At 42.8% G+C, this 24558-nt stretch overlaps 1 protein-coding gene across 25 annotated transcripts in view; it reads right to left on the reverse strand.

Moving 5' to 3' along the window:
* Window positions 1–352: 352 nt before the first annotated feature.
* LOC146866844 (scavenger receptor cysteine-rich domain-containing protein DMBT1-like) overlaps window positions 353–24558 on the reverse strand; it is a 605183-nt gene continuing 580977 nt past the window's right edge. For 23 of the 25 annotated variants that reach the window (XM_085602150.1, XM_085602105.1, XM_085602159.1 and 20 more), the window contains 6 exons: window positions 24297–24323; window positions 18028–18178; window positions 11273–11490; window positions 6671–6846; window positions 3795–4183; window positions 353–767 (listed from right to left, as the gene is read on the reverse strand). In XM_085602150.1, coding sequence (XP_085458276.1) covers window positions 518–767; window positions 3795–4183; window positions 6671–6846; window positions 11273–11490; window positions 18028–18178; window positions 24297–24323 — 1211 coding nt within the window. In that variant the 3' untranslated portion in view covers window positions 353–517. The remainder of the gene's footprint in view (window positions 768–3794; window positions 4184–6670; window positions 6847–11272; window positions 11491–18027; window positions 18179–24296; window positions 24324–24558) is intronic. The other 2 variants (XM_085602245.1, XM_085602179.1) reach the window with 1 other exon arrangement.

Consider the following 24558-nt stretch of genomic DNA (forward strand, 5'->3'; position numbering starts at 1 on the left):
CATGTTAAAGGTCACACAAACACATTAACCTGCAGACTTTGGATCTGGAATCACTGCATAAAATGAAATGACCCTCTTTGTGTGACAGTCTGTATAAGAAATACATATCCTGTTATGCACGGAGGATGGACCCCCAATAAAAAAGTACTGAGTGATGATTTCTCAGTAGATATTTTCAGGTATGTGCTGCTGTGGATGATTTTTATATATCTGACAGTGTGTTTCTGTCAAAGTCATATCTCCAGAGTTGACTATTCAGATTGAATATTATTATGGATTCTTTAACACTGTTCAATTATGAACACTATTAATAAATAAAGCAATTAATAATGATCTCAATAATGCAAAAATATTTAGTGCCCATTTTATTTATCAATTTATTTATATCACATTGTACAAATCATTTGAAAATGTATTGTGGTATAGGTATCAACCACAAAACAGATTCTTCTAAAAGTTGCTATTATGCATGAACTAAACATCAGGGCAAGTTTCCGACCTTCTGGTGCTGATTGCTTTAATTTTTAAGCTGAATGGGTCCCACTATGATGTTTGCGACTGGATGGTTCTCTTCTGGAGACCTCTTGCGTCTTGCCTGGCAACCCTGGCGGCAACGAGATGAGTAATCGCTCACTTGGCACACCACCATTTTACACTGCAGGTAGATCAAGGGATGCCTGCTCAAAAACTTGAAGGCACGGAAAGCAAATCGAGGCTTGCTCCTGTAGGGAGAGCTGATGGAGCGGTAGGTAGAATCTCGAACACACCTGAGAAAAAAAGTAAAATTATTGACTTCTGCATCTTACAAATCTTAGTCCTATTATGCAAAAACAGGACAACAAAGGGCCTTAGCGTGCTCAACTACCACAAACATCAAGAGTTTGTTGAAATGCTAAATGACAGAAACTTATCTGAATATAAAAGCAGATAGCTCTGGAAGAGCTTTCCACAGTGAGCCATCAAGCAAGCCAGTCAAACTGAGAAGCATGCATATTTTATTTATTTAAATAGATATTTCAAATGTAGCCATCTCCATCAATTGCCAATCATCATACCCTTGTGTATATGGTCCATTTCCTAATAATACATATGTTTCTCCAAAGGAAGTGGACATCCGCCTTTTCTAGTGTATTCTATAATATGATATTTTGGGGAAATCATGAGGAACACCAATCACTGGCTCTCATAATGATAAGTATCAACTTAGTTTTCACATTTCATTCTGGGTACTATTGCAGGAGCAACTTCCAAAAATGAAAACAGATTTGACGCATTGCCAACGCTCAGAATTTGACTGAAAACTCATCTTAGAAAAACATTTGAGGGGAAAAGAACAACTATGGAGGATTTTAAGGTAACCGTATTTTATCAAAGATATTTATGATGGTCCTGTAAGATTTAATTTTGCGTCTCTTCTAAAGCTGTGGCTTTAGAAAAAAATTGTTAATCATTATGTGAAATAGACATGTTATATAAATACAATCTGGAAGGCACTCTCTAGTAGTTTTTGCCAGGGAGAGTCAGAGGCCCCAAGGCTTAGCCGATTGTCCGATTCCACCACGACCAATGACTACCTAGGAGTGTCCTCCCATTGGAATTTATTGCTTTTGGAAACCGGACCTTTGAAATTTGGGATAAAATTAACAAAATGACTTGTTACATGTGTCTTCTTCTATACGATCAAAGGCAATTAATTAAAACGTATCTTAAAATAATTATTATTTAAAATTAGACAGAAAATTGAACACCTCCTTAAAAACATATACTTTAAAATTCAGTGATAAATGTAATGGATTACAGAATCTGTAGAGATCGAGAACGCTTATAGGTCCAGATGTAGGTGGCCAAATAGTGAGCGCTAACGCTGAAATTCTGCGAATTTCAGCGTTTCCGACCGCTATTTGGCAGTGAGCAATGTAGGTAAGTTGAAACCTACTAGCAAAATAAGGAATCGCAAAATTGTGATTCCTTATTTTGCTCTTGCATTTAACCCCTTCAGTGCCCATGACGAGATAGTCTCGTCATGGAGCGCGGTTGCGCTGTGCCCATGACGAGACTATCTCGTCATGAACCCTGCCCGCTAATGAAACGCCCGGCACAGGGCGTGGAAAGGGCGGGGCACTGAAGAGGTTAAGGAATCGCATATTGCGATTCCTTAAATGCAATGTAAGTAGCACAAAAGAAAGTGCACTTTAGCCTTAAGGAATCGCTAATTACCACCAACTTGATGGTAATTAGCGATTTCCTTTAAAAAAGCAGTTTTTTAAGTGCCATGTGGCACACATTCATGCCCTTAGGGCATGTTTATGTGCCACATGTGTACACATGCACATTTCAGGGGTGCAACAGGGTGTCCATTTGGAACCCTGGCACCCGTGAAATTGCACCCGCAATTTGCGAGTACCTCTTGGTGACTCGCAAATTGCGGGAGCAATTCCTATTCATTTCTATGGGCCTCCTGGCCCATAGGAATGAATGGGAAGGTATTCCTTAATTGCGAGTCACAATTTGCGTTTCACAATTAAGGAATATTGAGGAATCGCAAAAAATATTGTGATTCCTACCTACATGGCATTTTGCGATTTCTTAATAGCAATTCCCTAAAAAACGCTATTAAGGAATCGCAAACATGCATTTACCTAAATCTAGCCCTAAATTATTAATGCAAACCCATAGAAATTAATGTTTTGCGGACATTTATTTTCAGGAACTTTTAGCAGTATATTTTTCGGTTGTACATGGCTTGTAGGGTGAGCATTAGCTGCAGTGGATGGTGTATCTACACAGTTTGGCTTCAATGTATTAGATAGAGGCATCTCATATAAAAAGCCTTCTCAGCAATGCTGCCTGCTCTGTACTGAGATCCAGTGTTCTGAAGGGGTCGGTGGAGACCGCATTAGACTTAGCCAGGAAATAGTCAATTTTTTCAAGACTATTGTTTTTTTTAAGTATGACACCTGGACAATCCTCAATAAACATATTTTTTGCCCAGGTAGCCATTTTTAACTCACACTTACACCAGAGCACTGCACGTCACTAGAGTTCATATAGTTTGAACACACACCTCGGCAGGAGCCCTTTTCAGGAGTATCAGGTCAGGTACCCAGCAGGGCCCGGTGGCTCAAAACTGTGGCCCTAGATCCTGACCTCCTAGAGTCTCAGATGACGAAGCTCCGCCAGTAAGGGTGAGCTGATGGACTCTTAACTCCTGCCAGGTGATGAGCAAATTATCTGAGGAGGTTTCTTAGTATTTTTTCACAGCGTTCAGTGGCTGTCTGTTCTCTATGAACGGACTGAGCATCTCCTGTTAGTTGTTAAGTCCATGAAGTGGTCCTTAAGTTTCCCTTGCACATTCATTGCACTTTGATCAGCTAAGGTCTGCTGTGCAGTTTTGGATTGTCTATAGTTGAGAAAAAGCATTTTTGAGAAGGCTCAGCTAAAAGACCACTTAGATGGAAAAAGCCTGAAATGAAACAATTATAGTTATGGGGTGGAATGAAGAAGAGGAGAGTTTGCGGCTCAGGTCTGAGTTGTTTACGTATGGCGCTGTGTAACCAAAATGTAACTGGTAAAACAGGAAGAGTCTGGTCAGAGAGTGAATGCCTTTATCCATTTACTCATTTTATGGAAGGTGAGGGGTTATCGAAGTGGCTCAGGAAATTCTATTTGCTAAATAGTATCCAAACGTTTTAATCTGCTTTGCCTCGTTGACAGTAGCAGACGAACGACTGAGAAAGTGGGTGACTTTGTTGTGATTTATAAAGAATGTAAACAGTGTATGAATTTACACTTACCCACTCCGGATTAAATCATAGGTCTGGGATGTGAAGTCCAAGTGATCTGGAGAGGCCATACATGTGTCTAGAAACACCTCCAGGTCTGGGTCAGAGCTATGGAGAGACACCTGAAGGTATAACTCCTGGTTCAAGCTGACGCGGTATGGTGACTCGTAGATGGGGTACTGGAAGGACTGTGAGCTGAAGAAGGAAATGCTCATGTCATATCGCCCATACTGCAGCTTGTTGATCTCAATCGTGTCATTTGCCAAGTATTTGACTTCCACCAATGAATCCTGGTTCATGCGGCAGCGCAGAGTCACGTATAGCTTCTTCTGGCGAGTGATGAGCGTAGCAGGTGGGTGCGCACGGATGGTGTTCGAGTGAATAATAGTGTTTCTGTCCACCTATAAAATATCAGGGTGTTAGTGTTCTTCTCAGAATCTCTTTGGCTTTTCTCTGTAAGAGCACATGACTTAAGGCTGCTGAACAATACAAATATTTTAGCCTGTCTGGAATCTTATGCTGGAAATTCACCCAGAAAGACATAATATGGACATTTCTACTGAAAGAAATTAGCTTTGAAACATGGAATTTCACTGAAACGTTTGTATTTTGCCAATATGCACCAAAAGTATGTTCTTTAATGTTGAAAGTGTGAAAACGGTGGACAAATTGCTGAGCTTGCCTAAATTGTGGTCAATATTTTAGTAATCCTAAATTTACTGTGTTCTCATCCTCTAGATACCCCATCTAGGTTGGGCAACAGAGCAGAGACGGATGGAGCAGCATTGAACTGCACTTTTATTTCAGTGATTGTAATACTTTTTTAAGAATACGGTATCAATACCCCTGAGACGAACTGAAGGGCTGTCCAACAAAATACGGGCATTCACAAACCCCAGTACTTCTCACTGTGATCAAACAAACTGTTTGCCACTGCTCTTCCAGTCTGTGTTATTTACAAATGTTAAAGCTGCAAAATCAGGGCCCGACTGGCCGTAGCGGGCACCGGGCATTACCCCGGTGGGCCGCCAGGATGGGGGCCGGTTTTGGGCCCCTGGGGGGACATTTTTGTTACAGGGCCGTTTTTGCAGCATAGCTGCAGTTTCGGCCCTAGTAACAAAATTGGCCCAAACCGGCACTGGCAAATTGCTTGGTCGCACCCCCAATTCCCTGGGGGGGGGTGGCCAAGCTCTTTGCCAGGGCCAGTTTTGGTTCCCAGTCCGGCCCTGTGCAAAATTGACACTGTTGAATTTATACAACAATTGATTACATTGCAAGGATCACCGAGAAGTCAAATGGGGCTTAATTACTCACAGGGAGCACTTTCCCTATTTGTCCATGGTGCACCCTTCAAAATGTGAGCTCGGTGCAAATAGGGAAAGTATGCACTATTATTGTGAATGCGCTGCCGTCAAGGCAGCAGCAAACTCAAGCTGCCCTGCTGGCAGCATATTCAGGTAAAATATGGAGCATTTGTTTACAAACCGCTCCATGTTTCACTGAGCAGTAGGCAACCCACCTGCACTTTCAAGAGGGGAGATTGATCACCTTGCAGGCAGATGCAGTAAGTGGCTGCACCCGGTTGTATGACAGAGGCATGTGTGGCTGAACCACGTGTGCCTCTACAAAGCCGTCCCAACCACAAATGCGTCTTTTAACCACGCATTTGTTTACCATGCATGCCTTTACCACGCTTGCCTTTGCAACAATATTCATTGTATTGTAAAGGCTTGTTTGCTAAACAAATATCTGTGGTAAAATTAAAACTACAGGTTCTCAACTACTTGCCCATCCAAAAATATCTGCTCAGAACCACCTGGAGCATCCTCTAATCGCACCCCGAAAACGTGCGAAACCGCTCCATTCCATAGACCCCAATGCAGGCAATTTCCCATTTATAAACTAGGCCTATAACCACCCTTCCCGTGGACTGATTTCCTGCAAACAAATCACAGGCAAATGAGACATCCCTAGCCATCTGTGACAGAAGCTGTTTTCACCTGGAGCAACTGCCCCCCCCCCCTCCCCGCAACCGCTCCTTTCCATAGGCCTCAATGCAGGTGATTTCCCATTTAAGAACTAGGCCCAAAACCACCCTTCCTGAAGATTGATTTCCTCCCAAAAAATCACAGGCACAGTAGACATCCCTAGCCATCTGTGACATAAGCCGTTTTCACCTGGAGCAACTGGACCCCCCCTCAACCGCTCCTTTCCATAGGCCCCAATGCAAACTCAACCTGAAGGTATTAGAGTGCTTTACAGGAGTACCCGATACATTACTAAGTACACATTCATTTTGGTTAGGCACAGGGAGATTAAGTGATCTGCCCAGAATCACAGGATGTTGAGCCAACGATGAGACTTGAACCTGGTTCCCCAGTTCCACGGTCAGCAGCTCTGGCCATAGTGCCTCATCCTCCCCATCTTCTCCTGCAAGTGAGCACTGGCACTGCCACATTGTATCCCCTAGCCTGAGAGGTGGCAAAAGCCATGCCAAGAACAGACGGAAAGCACTGTTGTGGTGAGCACTGTTTACATCCTGCGGCTCCCACTGGCAAATTACACTTTCAGTTCAGTAAAATAAGTAAATTCACAAGTGCAATTAAACACCATTGATATCTGTAACTTTAACACCTATGAGGATTATCCAGGCGTTTTCAAGGGAACTGTATTTAGAGCGTGAATACAGGACCATAAACAATGCATCCCATACAGACGAGATTCAGTTTTCCGTATCACACTCAGAACTGAGAGCTTTTGACGACTGTCAGAATGCACTGCAGCCAGGGTCTGCCTGCTACGATGTGTTAGCACTGCCTGCAGCATTGCCACCAGGACAGAATGGAGAGCAGGCACTATTTGTACCACAGAAAGAGCTCCAGTCTCACCTCTTTCACTGTACCACAGCTGCTGTGAGGAATGTTGAATGTGACAACAGATGTTGAGGTTTGGGGGCGACAGCTGTTTATATTCAAGGACAAATCCGAGCCGGTGTACCCCAGGGACGCGAGGTAAGATCTGGAAATCACTGCCTGCATGGAGTCTGCTGAGCAGAACAGTGCAACTAGGAGCAAAGAATACATATCGTTAAACCTCAGACGAGCAGGCATTTGATTCTCAGCAGAGTTTGCATTCGTAAAGTCAGAAATTGCAATGCATAAAATTGCGGTACAATTCGCAACTACCATTATGAATCACAAAGCAAACATTATGACCCATGCGTAATTCTATGTGCACCTCCGTCAAGAGTCACAGAGGTGTGCACATATCCCTTGTGACCGGTTGTGCAGTCACAGAGCCCCGAAGGGTTAGAGACTGCCATGGGCAGGCGTGAACCACTCCCAAAGGTAAGTTGTCAGAATGTGACCCCTGGCCCTCTTCTTGTACAGGCTGGAGGTGTGTAAAGGGCAGATAGGGATCCCACGCCTCTTTGCATCCTTCCTTGTCATCGAATCACGGTATGCCACGTGCAGCATTGGTACTCTTCCTCCTTAAAAAAAATGTGGTCACAAAGCTGTAATATTGAGGTTCTGAATGCAGGCACAAGGTGTGCTGTCCTGTGCAGGCCTTCATCCCAGCATGCACAACCTTTCACTTGGAGTCGCAAGGCAATTCTGCCCTCATTAATATTTATGACGCATGAGTTTTGGGTCTCTTAATGAAAAGTCCCTGTGCCTTTTGAAAGCTTTTAACATCCCTCCCATTATAACAGTAGAGTCTGATTGCAAAATAATACATACATTGAGAAGAAAACACCCTTTTTGGAGAACCAGGCTTAACTGCAATGGCATCTCACATCAAATGACTACTTACAATCGAGTTCACTCATAAAAAGGTACAGAAACAGACTCCATACCCAGGGTGCAAAAATGCCATTCCCACATTTGTTCCTGATATTCACCATGTGTTTTTCATATCTGGCACAGTTTGAGAGTCCCCTTAATCACTGGAAACCCCAAACTGAAGATTTCAGTTTTATGGCAACATTTTAAGCAAGCAAGAAGATGGGGGATAAACAATTGGTCTCCTCACCCTTAGTATCAAGGGGTAAGCCCTGTTGATCACCACTTCTGAGTGGCCACTGGTTAGTGCCACCGTGATCCTTAGTGTTAGTGGTGCTTACATGAACATGTAGAAGCTCCCTACCAGTCTCCTTTGTAATGAAAGTCGAGATACTTGGGCGTTACATCTAACATTCAGATATATTATGCACTGTCATCACTTCAACAATCCTAGGGAAAAATAGCATTCCTTGAGCACACTAATCCACAGGCTGAATTTCCTCCAGAATAATACACCTACAGCAGAGGACATTCAGGGTACTCTACTGTGATTTTAGAGTTTCCTCCAGAAATTGAAGGATTTTCTATTTCCTCCAAACCCTAAATGAAACCAGGAGTCTTAACCCAATTACTCCATATTTTATTTTATATAAAACACCTTAAAAATAAATATCTTCCTCTTTCTGCTATGTTCCCTGTTTTGGCTTGCCTGGAGGGTATCCATAGACTTTCTCTCCAGAGAATTGGCTATAGGATTTCCCATATGCTCCTTTGAATTTATAAGGATGCAGTGGACACTGACTGGCTGTCAACATGTCCGACCTGCCCAACTATCATGCAGCTCTTTGAATGTTGTTTGTTCTCAGTGTGGACCATGCTTCTGGATATGAAATTCAGAGACTGAAGCTGATATGCTGCCTATTTCCCCTTGGGTGGGACTAAGCCTAATAGACCTGTTGAATCTCTGCTGGTCAGCCCTGCTGCTTACCTTGCACCAAGTGGATGCCCACCAGGAAGACCAAGGAGACACAGAAAATAGCATAAACAGCTTTACTCACCATGACAGTAAGTCAAGTGGCTGAACATTTAACCCTGACTCGTGAATACCTGTAGTGCCCCTCAAATTGTCAACAAAAATTGAGGGAGGCTGTCTGAGAGGTCAACTTCTAAAAGTGCAGGTATGACAGTATGGTCTGTGATCATACCTTTGAGCCACCGACTTTCGTTAATTTTCAATCAATTTCTTTATTCCTCCAAAGCCCGGCCATATGTGGTGGTCAAGCATTTGCTCTGCTAGCATGCCGACCCAGTCCACAGTACCTTGTGGTCTGTGCTGAGTGTGTGTGGTTTTGGGATCAGTGCCCATGTGTCATCCTGACATGTGGTATAACTCCCTGGTGTCCACAAAGCTGACACACTGACATTGCCTTATGACTTGCAATTACCCTTGACACGCTGGTGGCTGCTACGTTTTGCTTTTTAATGCTATGTCAGCTCTTTGATAGAAATTAACCTGGTTTGGCAGGAAGAGTGCAACCCTCCTTTTAAGCTACTATGTCCTTTTAAAGGTTAGCAAATACCAGCTGTTTGAAAGCATGTGCTTCAGTGTCTCTACTGCATCGGATTGGTGCATTGTCTCCATTCTAGATGTGTTTGGGCTTGGAGGACATTAGAAATTCATGAGCATTATAGCCTCATGAACACTGGATTGTGTTATCCATTGGCTCTTGGTAGTGTGTTTAACATCTGCTTTAATTGTGCACTGGTTTCTATGCAAGGTTATACTTTTCAATGTGACATTACTGGGTTGTACTGTGATTACTGTGTTAGATCCAGCATGGTGATTTTTGTCAGGTTAAAAGTATTTCTACTAGTATGCGTTCTATATACAGTCCTAATTCATACTTTATTGCGAGGTGATCACTGTGCAGAGTTATTGCAGTTGCAACAAAGTATCCATGTACTCTGCCTGGACTCGCCTCACAGAGTGTCACGGAGGCTCAGCCGAGGCCCACTCTTTGTTGAGCCCTTGGTATCCTTAAGTGGTGTTAGATAGGGACCATGAACTTTAGGAGAGCCAGTGCCCCTGTGATCTCCCACTCTCGACAGCCACGCCTGGCAGCGTTGGTGAGGTATTCCCAGAGAGGCCAGATGTCGAGTCTGAATCTGTGAAATCTGGTAAAGCGCCCAAATGCACAGTCTCAATCAAGGATAGGCAAGGAGAGCTCTACCAGTCAATCGATCATTGATGCAAGGTGGTCAGGTAGTGGAAGACTTGAAAGTCATATATTAAAGGTGGAAACAAGCCCTACATGTTGCTTGGGACTACTTTGAAAGCCCTAAAGCCCACAAATGTGTGGAGTGTGCTTTGACTTTCCATGGAGCTGCCAAAACGTTCAGGCACTTTAAGTATTTATTGGGCCTTGTCGCTGCCCATGCCTCTTTCTTGGAAGGACACAATCTGATTAAACGAGTCCCCAAGATTCTTATGTCAGACTAAGGGTGATTGGTGTTCTTGCCCTTTTACCAATGTAATCAGATGGGTGGCCGTCTTTGATGCTACAGAGAGGGTGGCCTGGCTGATTTCCTCTTCTTCACTCAGTGGCGTAGCTGGACCTACTGCCACCCGGGGCGGCCCCTAAGTTTGCCGCCTGGGGCAGGTAAGAGCAGCTGGTGGCAGGGGACAGACAAATTGTTCTGGGGGGCGGAGTTGTGGCCGATGGACGACTTGCACTTGGAGGTTGTGGGGGATGGTGGTAGTCCACCGACATAATTTGGTCACCTCTGCGGCAAACAAAAACAGTGCCACCCTGGGCGGACTGTCCCCCACCTAGCTATGCCACGGTCTGGTCTTCATTGTGATAAATAATCAACGTTCCATTATGTTATGGAACCACTAGTTATAGGACCAATTTATGCAGAAGCATGTGGCAACCTACATGCAACATATTGCATAGCATAACTTAACAGCAGAAGCTGTTGGATCCTGTTTTATACCCTAAAAATTGCTAATGGTAGCATTTTGGTATTTACTGATGTAGCGTAAATCTGTTTTTCTTTTGTTGTTTTCTGACTGTGAGAACTGGGACAGATAGGAATGTTATGATTCAGAAGATGATCAGGGAAGCCATTCTCCTACTGGAGTAGCATGCTACCGTCATTCAATGCTGCCACCTACACAGTAAAGTCAGAAAAAACCTCAGTTGACTTTGCACAGGAGAAAAAGATGAATATGAACCCTTGCAAGACATTAGATTGGTATGTGTACGACACTGAAGCATGGACTGTGAAGAACTATGTCTCCTTTGTGAGTGGTTTGTGACCACAAATTGCAACTTAGAAGTCAATGGGGAACAAGGCAGAGGGGGCATTAGATGTGTTGCACCCGAGAACTGTGAACGTTTACGTGCCCAGTGAATTACATCTGCATGTTATATTGTAATAGGTAACAACACCGTTCGAAGACTTAAAAACAGGCTCAAGAACACCTTTTCCCGCATTTAAGTAGGAGAACAAGAGTCATCCATTCAGGTGGAAATTATTTTTTAAAGTCAATCTTAAAGGTCCATATAAATGTACAGAAAAGGTATTTCGTGGAGGGACATGATCCACTCAAACTGTGAAAACCTCTTCTACAGGGTGCACTGCCCCCTCTATTGGATCCTGCCTCATTTTCTGTAGTCATAAAATCCTTTTCTGAGAACTTACCGGTCTCGTTATATTCTGGTTCAATGGAAGAATAGTAGGCACGGAATCCAGAGGCGGTGACAATGCCATCGCTCGAGAACAGGACAGTCATGCTGTTTGATGAAGAGGTGAAGCTATATGATGAACTTGAACAAATCCTTCTGAGCAAAGGAGATGTGTAGAGTGGTCCATCGTAGACTTCGATGTAATCATAAACACAGTTATTGGATGTCTCGAGTCTAGGATAGGAAAATGAAACAGATTATATTTCACATAAATTTAGGCTTTATATAAATCATTCTCAATAAGGGACACTGCAGGCTGGCTGCTAAAAAGAATGCTCTGGTTGATGTAAGAATTGATGAACTAGGGATATGGGAGGTCTTATTTATGATTTTTCTAGGTGTTGTTGGTCTATGATAAGGGTGGGCATTGAACAAGAGTATGGTAGAATGGATTTAAGACTATGAAAACTTTATTAAGGATGAGTATGGCTATAGGAAGCCTGGTCATGGATTAGGATGGAGACTGTAGTAAAGATGGCTATACTAGAAGATGGGCAGCATTGATATTTGAGTAATGTAACAATGTATTCAGATAGCATGTCTGAATGAGGGTGAAAATGTACCTGGATATCTAATTTGAGAGGAGCATGGGCCTTTGAGTAGGGGGAGAATATGTTTCTAGGCTAGCAAATAGGCTGGAATGAAAAAGGGTTTAACAGTGGTTGGCTAAGAGAAACATGCATATATGACAAGTAGTGCTACGCGTGCCATTTTCTTTACCACCAGTTTTTTTCTGTAAGCCTGGACCCACCATTTGGACCTAAACTGAGGATGAAAGCCTAACCTTTGTGTATTTCAGCAGCAAGTGCAAGTCTTTGGTCATTGGTATATTTTTCCTTGAAATGGAATAGCTTTTACATAATTAAGCTGAACACCTTCTAAATGCTTACTGAGGGGCATATTTATTAATTGTATATGCAAAGGAGGGCACCAAGGCAAGTTGCTGTGCTTTCTTGTGAGGAAGGGAGATAGCTGAACCGTGCCATATTTATGAAGCTATGGTGCAGCTCGTCTCCCTCTATTTGCTGGTGCACTTGTAGTTGCCTTGTGCTAATGAATACACCCTTGAGACATTGTGCAAGGGTGTCTGGATTATGGGCAGGATTGTTTTTGTGCAGGATGGGGTACCTTCCTGCACAAATATAATCCTTAGAGGCATATTCCTCTTTCCTTGTGTGCTGCAGAAGGCAGTACAGATAGATAAAGAAAGTAACAAAGAGAAAATAGGATATTTCTTTCTCCTTGTTAGGCTGCTGTTAGTAAACTCACCATTTTGGCGGAAATCTAAGTTTACAAGTCTTTGTAAATTTGGGTTTACATCAAAATACACGGGTGGATGCATGGGAACACCCATGCTCTACCCATGTAATGTCAACCTGACACAAAGTAATGTAAGGCTGGACTGTGTGCTGTGCTGTGTTACTTTGTATTAACTAAGCCAAGCAAAGTCACACACATTGAGGTGTGGTTTATTAAATGCCTAAAAAGATTTTGAGCCTGGGACTGAGGTGGCATTTGATATGTTATTTTATCTCTTTTTAATGTATTTATAGTTTAGTAGAGGGCACTACTAGTATTATGGGTAGCCTGGTGTTGAACACAAACAATACAAGCAGCGCCTCCCCAACACAGTTGGATGTTAAACAACTATTCCTTCCTTAATTTCCTGAATATCAGAGGATCTTGGGTCAGACACATATCATGGGTACGGGTAAAGCAGGCTGTAGCACTAGAGAAGGAAAAAAGAATGACCTCCACTTCTTTGTCTATTTTTTTTTAACGGTGATTCCTAATTGACATTTTCCATAAGATTTACATCCGCATTTGACAATATTATATCATTAGAATAAAGGGAGTCGCAGTCCCATATGACCAGAACTAACATTGCGTCATTTGAACAGCAGAACGAAACTGAGCGACAATCTAATGGGAATCTAGGTAGAGGGTAGGAATGCAACAATCCCATCCCAAAGCCACAATGTCTTCCAGCCTGGACAGCAGGGGAGCGGGTAGGCGTGGGAGTGTACAAGGCAGCTATGGTGGGGTAGGTTGGATGGGATGGTAAAGCGAGGGAACAAGAGATGGTCAGAGTGAAGTGGCCCATGTCACACTACAATCTGCACTACTGAAGTAGACAAACCTGAACACCATTACAATTCTATGCCTAGCATTTGCCATGCCAAAGATTGTTCTTGGGTTTTGATTACCTAACAGTTGATTGATTGTCTTAGCACATGCTTCCCATGCACTAATCTATTTCTGCTAGCTTTCGTAGTTTTGCTACTACACCTCGGTGATATCCGCACAGGCGAGTGCAATGCACCCTTTCAAAGAAGGCAGATGACTATAGAGCTGCAGTGCTGTTGTTGTAGCTGCCATATAAAGATTAGTTCGCCAATAGCTACCACGTACAGCCCTTGTAAGAGGGAATTCAAAGATTAGAATTTTTGGGGTTTTTTTGTTGCATATTTATATAGCGCGAACTCGACCCGAAGGTATTGGAGCGCTTTACACCGTATTTACATTACACATTCAGGCACGGGGAGATTAAGTGGTTTGCCCAGAATCACAGGATGTGGACGCGACCTCGAGGCTCGAACGCTGGTTTCCAACACCAAAGTCGGCGGTGACGTCTAGCTTTCCGTCCATGGCATGAGTTTGAGTGAGTTTGTGTACCAGAGTGTGCCTATGCCTGGCACAAGTTTGACAATGACGGATGAGTGGCATTGATTGTAGTTGTGTAAGCTGACGTGCTGTGGTGCTGGTGGTATGTCAGCCTTTTGTATCTGTATGCTGTGAGTGAGGCAGCACCAGTTTTTGCCTGTGCCGCCTGTATATCTTCTCAAAGAGGGTGTTCCTGTTCTGCTTTTGGTTGCACTGGCATCTAACTGTCCAGTTTAAAAAGTCCAAATGTCAAAATAAAGACATAATAGTGCTACAGATTGAACTGCATGATTCTGTCAAATCTATTGCATAGTTCGGTCCTCCACTGCAGCATAATTCCAGTGGCCCTACATGTGATACCATCCTCCATTCCTGGTTTTTCAGCCAACAGCATGTTGAATTGTGTGGACTATGGTTTTGCTTTGAATGCTGCCATTACGGGCTCAAAACGCCATCATGCAATGCACTGATGGTTGCTACACCAGAACTGGGCTAAGGTATTATTGAGTGACAGATGCACCTTGCTAGTGTTCTGTCCACCAGCCAGCTCATCAGCCTCCATCCTGGTCAGAGACCCGGTATAGTGGCTGCCGGGGATGACTTGAAACCCCTGCCCGCTGCAGCTTTGGTCCCCGTGGGTCCGACATCAGCCTCTGGCCACACCAAATTGCTGACTGGGTGCCGGGTTGCGGGCTGCGGAGCAGTTCCGGTGGCCTTGTGCAGGCAACCCTCACTGCCCCCGCAGTGCATCGGCGTAGCTCCCTGGCACACCACCTGGGATTTGGAGTGTGTCGCTCCCATTGGTGCCTAGTCCCCTGTCCCCCGCTCAGAGTGTTGCTGTGGTGGGCCCTGGATGGTTGAATTGGGGGCTTATGCTGCACCACCGGATCTTTGTCGTGGGAGCCATCAGACATAGCGAAGAGCTCAGCAACGCTCTATTTTTCTCAGCTGTCACTGCCTGCGCCGGAACCCAGCTACAACACTTCACATCGACGGATTAGCACTAAGGGGATGGCGGCCCTGGGGAACACCCTACAAGCTTTCCTACCTGCCACCACTGTCTAAGCTGGCGTCCAGATCAGGACCTGTGCAGAACATAGTGTGCTCAGAGTGGGCCGTTGGTGGCTCTGGTATCTGGAGTTCCACCCGCTGTGATACCAACTGTGATACCTACTTGCCTGCTTTATGATAGGAGGCCCTGTTGTCTCGTAGTGGTTCCCGGTGGAGCCCCAGCCCTCCCTCCTGCTCAGACACTCAGCACACCCCGTAGGAGTTGAGGGTGAACGCTTCCACAAGATTGGAGCCCGCCCTTACACTGACCTTGGTTGGACTTTTAGCCCATTCATCCTTGGGCTCCATGCCCCCTTTTGGGGCTCAAGGTGAGTGGCAACACAGACTGTTCTGTTGAAACGTGCCCCCTCTTTTATTTGCACGTTGTGCTGTTCCTAATTATTGAGGCTCTCCTGTGCACCTCCTTGTACACCTCACTAGGGACATCCATTGCCTTCAGACTTTCATATACTCAAGGGGGGCCCACACTACACCTCCCCTCAGCACTAAAATCTGGGTGTGTGGGGTGGACACTACATGACCTCGACGAGTGCTGCACCACGCTCGAAACCTTGCACTGCCTAGGAGGAGGTGCTGGTGGCCTTGTAATCAGTTCCTTTCCTGTCTCTGTGCCGAACCCTGGTTGGGCTGCCCCTTCCACCACAGAGCCTCTAGTCTTTGCTGTTCCTGCTGGTGTTGATGACAAGAGACCATCTTGGGAGTTCTTACTCTACTAGTCCCCAACGAGGAAAAAGGCGACCCGCAGCAAGTCACTTTCTCATATTGGGGGCAACAATCTCTAGGCGGCTCCTCAATCTGTCTGCATAGACACTCAGGAGTTTCTCAGCACCGTCTCTCCATGTCCCTGCCACAACATCTAACTCTAATGGCACTGGGGGTACGCTACCCACCAGTTATTGATTAACAACCCACATGAACCTTTGATTGAAGCTTCTGTCTGGCCCTGCCTCATCATACTCTATGGGTAGAATATGCTCCGCCACTCACTCACCACCTCCGGCCACTGCATACCCCCTCTCCATTATTCCAGATACACCAATTTTGGATGCTACCCCTCAACTCTTCACGTCGGACAAGTCAGACAAAGTATTGTCCACCATTCAACACTCTAGGGTCTCCAAGAAAACCAGTCTTGGGTCCTAAGCTATGGAATTAAGTTACCTGCGTGATGATCACCACAAGCCCGCAGATGGAGACGGAGAGACGGCCCTGGCTAGCTTCCAACCACTTGCTGATAACAACTGGGCAGAAATCCGTGATTTGCAGGAAAGTGTATGGCATCTTGAAGACAGAGCGGAGGATGAAGAGGGCCACTCACGGAGAAGTAACTTGCACATTTTAGGGCTTCAGGAGGGTGTCAAGTGCCAAGACCCCATTACCTATCTGGAATCATGGTTCAAGACATTCACCTCCTCATCTAATCAATCAACCAATAAGAATTTGTATAGTGCGGCTGCTTCACCCGTGAGGGTCTTGAGGTGCTGTGGGGTCATGCTGCGGGATCATGTTGCCTGTTCCTATTGGTTGAATATCCATGTTTTAAGGTCTTTCCTCAACTTTTGGAGCAATGTTGAGGCTCTGACATGCAGGGGGAGGGTGTTACAGGTCTGAGCCACCAAGTGGGAGAAGGAAAGGCCTTTGCTGTTTGCCCGGTGAATGTGCTAAGTAGCTGAGAGTGAGTGAGTAGGGAGAGGGATATGGAATGGAGTTCTCTGGTAGGTTGGTGGAAATTCACTCATTTTGACATTGATCCTTCATTCTGTAGTGCCTTATAAGCATGGGTGAGCAGCTTGAACTAGTATCTCTTTGCAAATGGTAGGCAATGGAGTTTCCTGAGGTGAGGGCATCGGGCATTGGCTGACACCCTATCTTGCAGCACATAGCTGCCAGTTACCACCTTCTCCTTTAACATTATTTGGACCAGTTTTCTCAAGCCCTGGCTTTTTAACTCACATCATTTGGTTTTCTTGTTATAGAATATGTTCCTATTTTCTCCAAAAAAAGATGGAATTCTGGATGTCAAGTCCCAAAATGTAAAGTGTTCGAGTTCAAAAGGCAAGTTGCTATGGTGTCGGACATTAGAGCTAGTGGAACTCTTCATACTCTTTAGGTTTCACTCTACTGTCCTTTCAGTTGCACCATTGCACACATCCATGATGAAATGTTCATTGGGATTTTTACCATTTGAATTGTTCTGCGGCATTCAGTCAGCGGCGTCCAACAAGAAAAGTGAGCTATCATGATGTCAAGGTTACTACCTCAGTGAAAACTGAACAGGTCTAACAGTTTAAATAAATTGACATTAAAGGATCTGAATTTCACTTGTAAATGAATACTGAAAATTGAAATGAAACCTACAAAGACTACATCGACCAGAATGCTACGCAGCCTTAACGAGTCTTACTAATAGAACACATCTGTGAAAGATTCTATGCTACTTTGCAGGAGCGCTATCAAAATCGGTTCTAAGAAACTGCTTTATTGCACGAAAACCCACAGTACTATACTGATATGTATATAAATGGATGCAGACCGGTCCAAGGCAAAATATTGACTATCAGTGAGTAAATGATTTGATAGTAATAAACTCTTGCAGAAGAATCAACTTACTGGATTTAAGTAGTCAAGTGAAAACAGTTGTTATCTAATTAGAAGTGTAATGTCAGGTCCTTAAGTACAGGCTAGACGTGTTTTAGTAATAGTAACATCACTTTACAAATAAATAATTGAGACCTCTGTTAACTTGTGCTGTAGCTGATGCTTTTGTATGTATTCATTCTACAAGAACGGCATTACTTTAACAACTAGCTATAAACTAAAGCCCATTACACCCCCTCCTCCCTTGTCCCTGCCCGCCCACTGTCATTTTTAGTTTACCGCGCCACACTGCTTCTTCAAAAACTTCAAACGCACACCCCTATAATATTATTGAATAAGCTAGACTACTCAGTTTGATCCCTGAGTTGCTTTACTCACTGCAGGCTGGGGATAGAAATATGGATCCGGAAGTTGTTCCGCGCTTGTATCTGCCACACACATCGGGCGTTGTTGGGATAATGGCCTGGATAGAATGGACTAAAAAGCGACCCGGATGGCTCAAGGAGGATTCCACCACACGGGTAGGAGGCTGGAGGGAAAAGAGAAAAAATGACATAAAAAACTGAGTATATGGTTAAATGTCTCTCCTAATCTGGAACAGGTTACCGGGGCGGCTCCTCCATGTGGGCGTGGGAGCGTCGCCCCACTGATTTCTCGCAGTGCGAGAAGCAGTAAGATTAAATAGTATAAATACCATTTTATGTTACTGCTTCTCGCACTGGAAGAAAGCAGAAGGGTTTGGTTGGGCGGTCCTGCAACAGGGCAGAGGAGGAGTGGCTGGCGCAATGTTGCGGGCACTGACTGTTTGGTCGGCCCTCTGGGGCCAACCAAACCAGTCGTGCACACTCTCCATTTTCTCCATGTAGGCTGCATGCAGCCTACATGGAGAAAATGGCCTCCCCATAGACGCCTGGCTGGGCGCCATCCCCACCAATCACAACGTAGCCATTGCAGCGTTGTGATTGGCTTAGGTGAGGAAAGGGAGGCTGCCTGCTTTCGGACTCCTGCGAGGAGCAGAGAAACAGAGACGACGCAGGACCGGATCAGGCCGGCTAAGATAAGTTATTCTTTTTTTTTTTTTTTATTAAAATGAGACTGCCCCCCTCCTCGCGGGCGCACATGTTCCCAATTTTAAATTCAGTAGATATGTCTCCTGCAATGTCAGTTTTTCTTCATCATTTAACCTTGACAGTCTTTAGTAAGCTTCAAAAACATTGCAATGTTGGCCACAAAAGTTCATGAAGTACATGCAACCTAGCACACTTATATTTAAACATCATGATGCACTTAATATAACAAACATTGACAAAGCAAATAGGTCTTGCCTATTCAAGATTTATTGGTTGTGTTATTTTTGGTAATAATATGGTATGGCCTGTCACATCATATGGTATGGCCTGACATATAGTATGGTATTGTTTGTCATTTTATAGTATGGTATGGTATAGCCTGTTATTGTGTAGTACGACACTGTATGACCTGTTGAGGTATGGTATGTTCTGTTATTGTATGTTGTGGGCTGTGATTGTATAGTATGGTATGTTATTGTATGTTATAGCCTAACTTTGTATGGTATAGTGTAATGTAGTATAGTACAGTATGGTATGACCCATCAATGGAATGGTATGGTATGGTATGGTAGTGTATGGGTTGTTATTGTATAGTATGGTATGGTAGTGTATGGGCTGTCATTGTATGGCCGGTCTATGTATACTATGGTATGGTCTGTTGTTGTACAGTATAGTATTTTAGAGTATACTATTGTACGGTATGGCCTGTCACTGTATAGTTTGGGATGGTATGTTGTGGTATGGCCTGTCATTGTATTTAATAGCCCATGGGTACTTTGTCGCCTTGAAAGATCTATAAGTAATATTGTAGTAAGCACTGTATTGTGAAAGTCAACAAAGTGTATTTAAACATTAAATAAGTCCATTCCTGGAGGTTTTTTTAACATGAAGTAAGTCCATGGCCACAGTGTTAGTGTGGAGAAGAGGCACTGCAGAAAAAAACATGAAGTGGCACTAACTGCCTTCCGTGGTCACTGTGTTAACATGTAGAAGAAACACAGCAGATAAAAACATGCAGGCACATGATCTGGTTTAATAAAATGGTAAAACTGCACATTGAAAAGCAAAAAAATGGTTACAAAAATGTAATACGTTTGTAGCTACAATGTCCACCTGGGGGATATAAAAGCATTGTTGTATTAAACAATGCCCTTGGAAAACAATCAAAGTGCTTTTAAACCTTAAATAAGTTAGTTGCAGTAGTATCACCCCAGAGCTCTTAAACATTAAATAAGTCAGCGGCTACAGTGACAAAGAGTGTTATTCAGTACTTGGTCCATGATCTAGCGAGGAGACACAAACATGAAGAGAGAAAGTGAAAACCGGCATGTGCTGACCAAATGGAAGCAAGGAAATGAGAGTGATGATGAAGCCAACAAATGGGTGGGCTTTAAGCACCCTTTAAGTTTAAGGTATCAAATGTTCTTGCTAGCGACAGCACAAGTCTCATGTGTAATCTGGAAATTACGTTAATCAATCAGAATTGTTTTTGTAGCAGTCTCGTTTATCACAATTTCCTAGGGTGACTTTAAAGCAAACTGCATATGTAGGTGTTTTTTTCACATATGTTGTAAGGAATCTAAGTTAGGGGTGGGTGAAGAATTCAGTTGCTGGCGGAGTACGCAGGGTCTTGCCCACTCCGCGTTTCACGTGGAGTTCCGCAATACTCTGTGAAGTGTTGCGGAGCAGAATTTTTTTCTTGAGCAGCTCATCAACATTAAGTTGTCAAGAGCTCATGAGAAAAAAAGCATGCTAGACATTCCCCCGGCTATATTTCTCAACACGCGCAGTCACAGAAGGTTGCGACCATTCACGTTGAGAAATATGCTGCTCACATTGAGGAAGCTGCCGCTTGAGTAGAATGTCTATCGAGCGGCAGAAAGCAGCAGTGCCCTCTGGCACGTTGCGCAGTGCCGTTCGCGCTCATTTTACACTTGGAACAAACTCCCTGCGCTAAAAATCAGTGGGAGCAGCACGACATAATAGAATCTGACACTGGCCGAACTCCGCAGAGCGCGGCTGAATTGTTCCGGCACTTTGTGGAGTTCCGCGGAGTAGAACTCTATAAACTCCAATCAGGACTAATCTATGTGACTTTCAGGATAACTGAAATGGATTTAGCGCAAAAAGTAAGTGAACATTGCAGTACCATACGTTAATGGTTTGACAGGTTTACCAGCGTTTTTACTGCTTCATTCTGTTCTCTGTCATGTCTTCTACTGTGTTTGCCTCTTCCTATGATCCACATTGCTTTCCTAGTTATGGGCCCTGCCTCCTGTGTTTATAAATGAAAGCACAAAACCGCCCCTTGGTTTAATGGACTCAAAAATATGTGCTTCTTGTCTATGTTTTTAGAATTTGGTAGCAATATGAAAGCAATCAACAATACATACATTACATGTAGTGATTTGATGTAAAATACTCTATTTGAATTCTTCAAAATGTTCTTACAGGGAGAACCTCCTGAACCAACACCAACCTCTTTCAGTTCAGGCTCACCCATACCTAGGTCTAAGTTTCAGCCCCAGCAGTTTTAAAATCCACCAGCCGCCATTGCTACATACTTACCAACCCTGTTCTGTCCCACAAATAAGCCAAGACTTTCTCATTATATTCAGTATTGCCTAGTGAAGAGTAAATGTGTAATTTTACATCCTATGCACAGTATGTTGATTTGCACTCAGCTACTTCTAGTGTTGTCAACTCTCCGTTGTAAGGGGAATAGAGTTAAGCAGAGTTATCTGACATTCCCTATGCCTATACGTATGTAATGCTATCATCAGAGGAGTGATCGCCTTCTAATTTGTTCTCTTTCAGATCTTTGCTAGATTCAACTTTTTTGTAGGCAATAACTAGGGGTGCCTCGAAGATATCTCTAATTCCTCATCTATGCTCAGTTTTGGTTTCAGATTTTCAACATACATCTACAAGTGCACATAGATCATGTGAAGTCCATAAATGTACTAAGTATGTAGTTATGTTCTCTTTGTACTGTAACAGGGTTAGTCCTGGTATGTTTGCCACATCATTAAAGTTCCTATAACTGATTCTCCAATGACAAAAGTGTCTGGGAATCTGCTATTTGGTAAAACTGCATTTCACAAACTCTAATTGAGGCAGGGTAACCAAATGGAAAGAGGACGGAACTTTCATAAATTGTTGGCAAATGTTCCATTTCCACCCTTTTGTGGGAAGGGGGCCTTTAGGCTGTAATTCAGATGGCTAGTACCACGATGCGCTTTCTTTTGAAAATTCTCAAACTTTTTCCCCATTTGTCAGAGTTCAGTCATTTTCCGAATTACTTCAAAGAAGCATGGCCAAATGCATTAATTAATCATATTTCATTTCTATGCTCTTCAGAATATTGGAGACAAAAGGGGGTAACTTTCATCTTGTCAAGCATCCTACCCTTATATAGTTTCTGTGTAACGTTTGTAGGATCCTGTTCAACAGCCTGTGTTAAAAAGCTCCTGTATCACAGAACCCTGCTAAACAATGCTCCTTTGACGCAGTTCATTCAAAGACAGCTGACAGGTATTGCTATAGACATAATGTGATAGGAGCTGGGTGTTTGGATAAAATATTGATTTAAAAATATTGGGAGACAGAAATATAAGAAATTAACTATTGCGACACGCATATCGGGATGCCGAAATATCATTGACAAGAATATCATTTTTGAGGTAAGTAACATCGTAAATAATTGATGTTTTAAATTGTTTTCACTAATATAGTGGTTAAAATATTGTTTTCAATTCTTTTAATGTGTTTTAGTTGATTTATGTGTTGCTGTTGTTTATATAAATATTAATATTTGTCTTTAAAATATTGCTTGTAATTTTAAGTGATTAAAAATCTGCTATTACATTTTAATAGTAACTTATCATGTCGTAGTGGGTTGTTGGTTTTGGAGGGGAATAAGGTGGGAAGTTAATATGGTTTATATTTATCATTACATTTATGTAATACTGATTTATTTTTGTTATATGCCATTTGCAGGCTGTTAGGTTTGTAGAAGTATAGGACGGGGAGTTAATTAAGTAATAAGTAACACTTTTTAATTAATGATTTACATGATTTTTAATTATTTGATTTAGAGGATACTTCTTTTACTTCTATTTTAGATTGCAGGATTCTAGGTTTGTAAGGGTGTAGGGTGGGCAGTTAAGTAATAAATAACTGTTAATTAATTATTTAAATAATTTGGAATATGTAAGTTATGGAAGAGTTCTTTTTTTAGAGTCTTTGAATAACAATTACTTCTTGGTTGATAATACATTTTTTAATAAACTAGTAATTATGTACATTTATTCACTGTTTTTCATTTTTTAAATACACATATATTTTTTGTGTTCTTTTTTAGAGTTTGATATATTTCTTTTATTCATTTGGTTACTTATATATATAATGTGTTTGAAGTGAAACATGTTCCCTACTCCTACTTAGACGGCAGTAGGAATAGTAAAATTAACCGACTTGCAGTTCAACACTTTCTTTACTTTTGCACTGTTTGCAGTGGGAAATGTACATTTCACTTCTCCGAAATCCAACGCTTTGCCTACTGTTCTACAGACCTGAGTGGGAATAGCACATTTCACCCCTCCGAAGTCCAACATTTTCCCTAGTGTTGCGCTAACTGCCAGTGGGAATAGTATATCTAACTCCTCTGAAGTCCAACACTTTCCCTATTAATGTGGTGACTGGAGTAGGAATAGTAAATCTAACCCCTCCAAAGTCTAACAATTTCCCAACTCTGTTAGTTTTCATAATATTGGTAAATAGATTTTAAAGCATTGTTTTATTTTTTTTATCACTTGCTTTTATTTTTTAATTTACTTTAATATTGATAGTTTTTTGTAGCTTTTTTCTTTTTGTTTTTCAATTTTTACTATTTTATTACCCAGTGGCAGTTACCACTAGGTAGTTATTGTTAGGTCTGCTTTTCCAAAGACGGAGCGTTTTTTAGTTTGCTAATAACTTTGGCCACATTCCACGAATCTTCAGAAAACATTCCAGAAAAAAAGTGAATCTACTTCAGCTGCTTCTGAAAAGTTTTGGGGCGATCCATCAAGCGGGGTCTGAGAATAAAGGGGGGTCACAAAACACAAAATCCCTATGCATTTTGCATAGCATTCTTTAGACAAGGCTACAGCAAAAACTGCTGACCGCAATTACACCAAATCAGGAAGCTAGATCATGGTACGCATATTGTGTTTTTTGTGATTTGGCGTACATCCGTCCATACATTTTTGAGATAATAAGGGTTAACAGATATTTGGACAGTTGAGCTCGTAACAGTCTCAGAGACTCTCATGGGAAAGCCAGTTTAAAAATAGAACTTTCTGATTGGGCCAGGGAGCTTTATCTCCCTTGGGCCATCTTGCTCCCGCAGCAATCCTACTCCTTCAAGAACGAGTGCTCTGATTGGCTGCCAGCAACATGAGACAAATGATGAGAAGCTGATATCCAATATCCCGTCAAAGATGCAGCAGTAATCGTCGGCTGATCCTAAATGGTCTTTTGTGAGCTTCTTCCCACTAACCAGTCCCTTATGTTCAAATGATCATGAATAATTACCTGTTCCAGATGCTGATGTTTCAATACCTGCATTGAGGAGATATTAAAAAGGCAATTATGCATTTAGAGTGCCTCTCACGTACGTCTTAATTCGCATTATCTTTACCACCCCAAATCATCCAATGTGCATGAGCTTTGTAATTAATCCCTCACCACATCCTTTTTTTCTTCATGTAGTTTTTCAAATCTGTATGATGAAATCCGATCTCAATACTGCACTCCACAATTACAAAGAAACAAACTCATGCTCCTTGCGCTACAA

This window comes from Triturus cristatus, chromosome 1_2 (genome assembly GCF_964204655.1).
Source record: "Triturus cristatus chromosome 1_2, aTriCri1.1, whole genome shotgun sequence".
Classification (NCBI taxonomy): domain Eukaryota; kingdom Metazoa; phylum Chordata; class Amphibia; order Caudata; family Salamandridae; genus Triturus; species Triturus cristatus.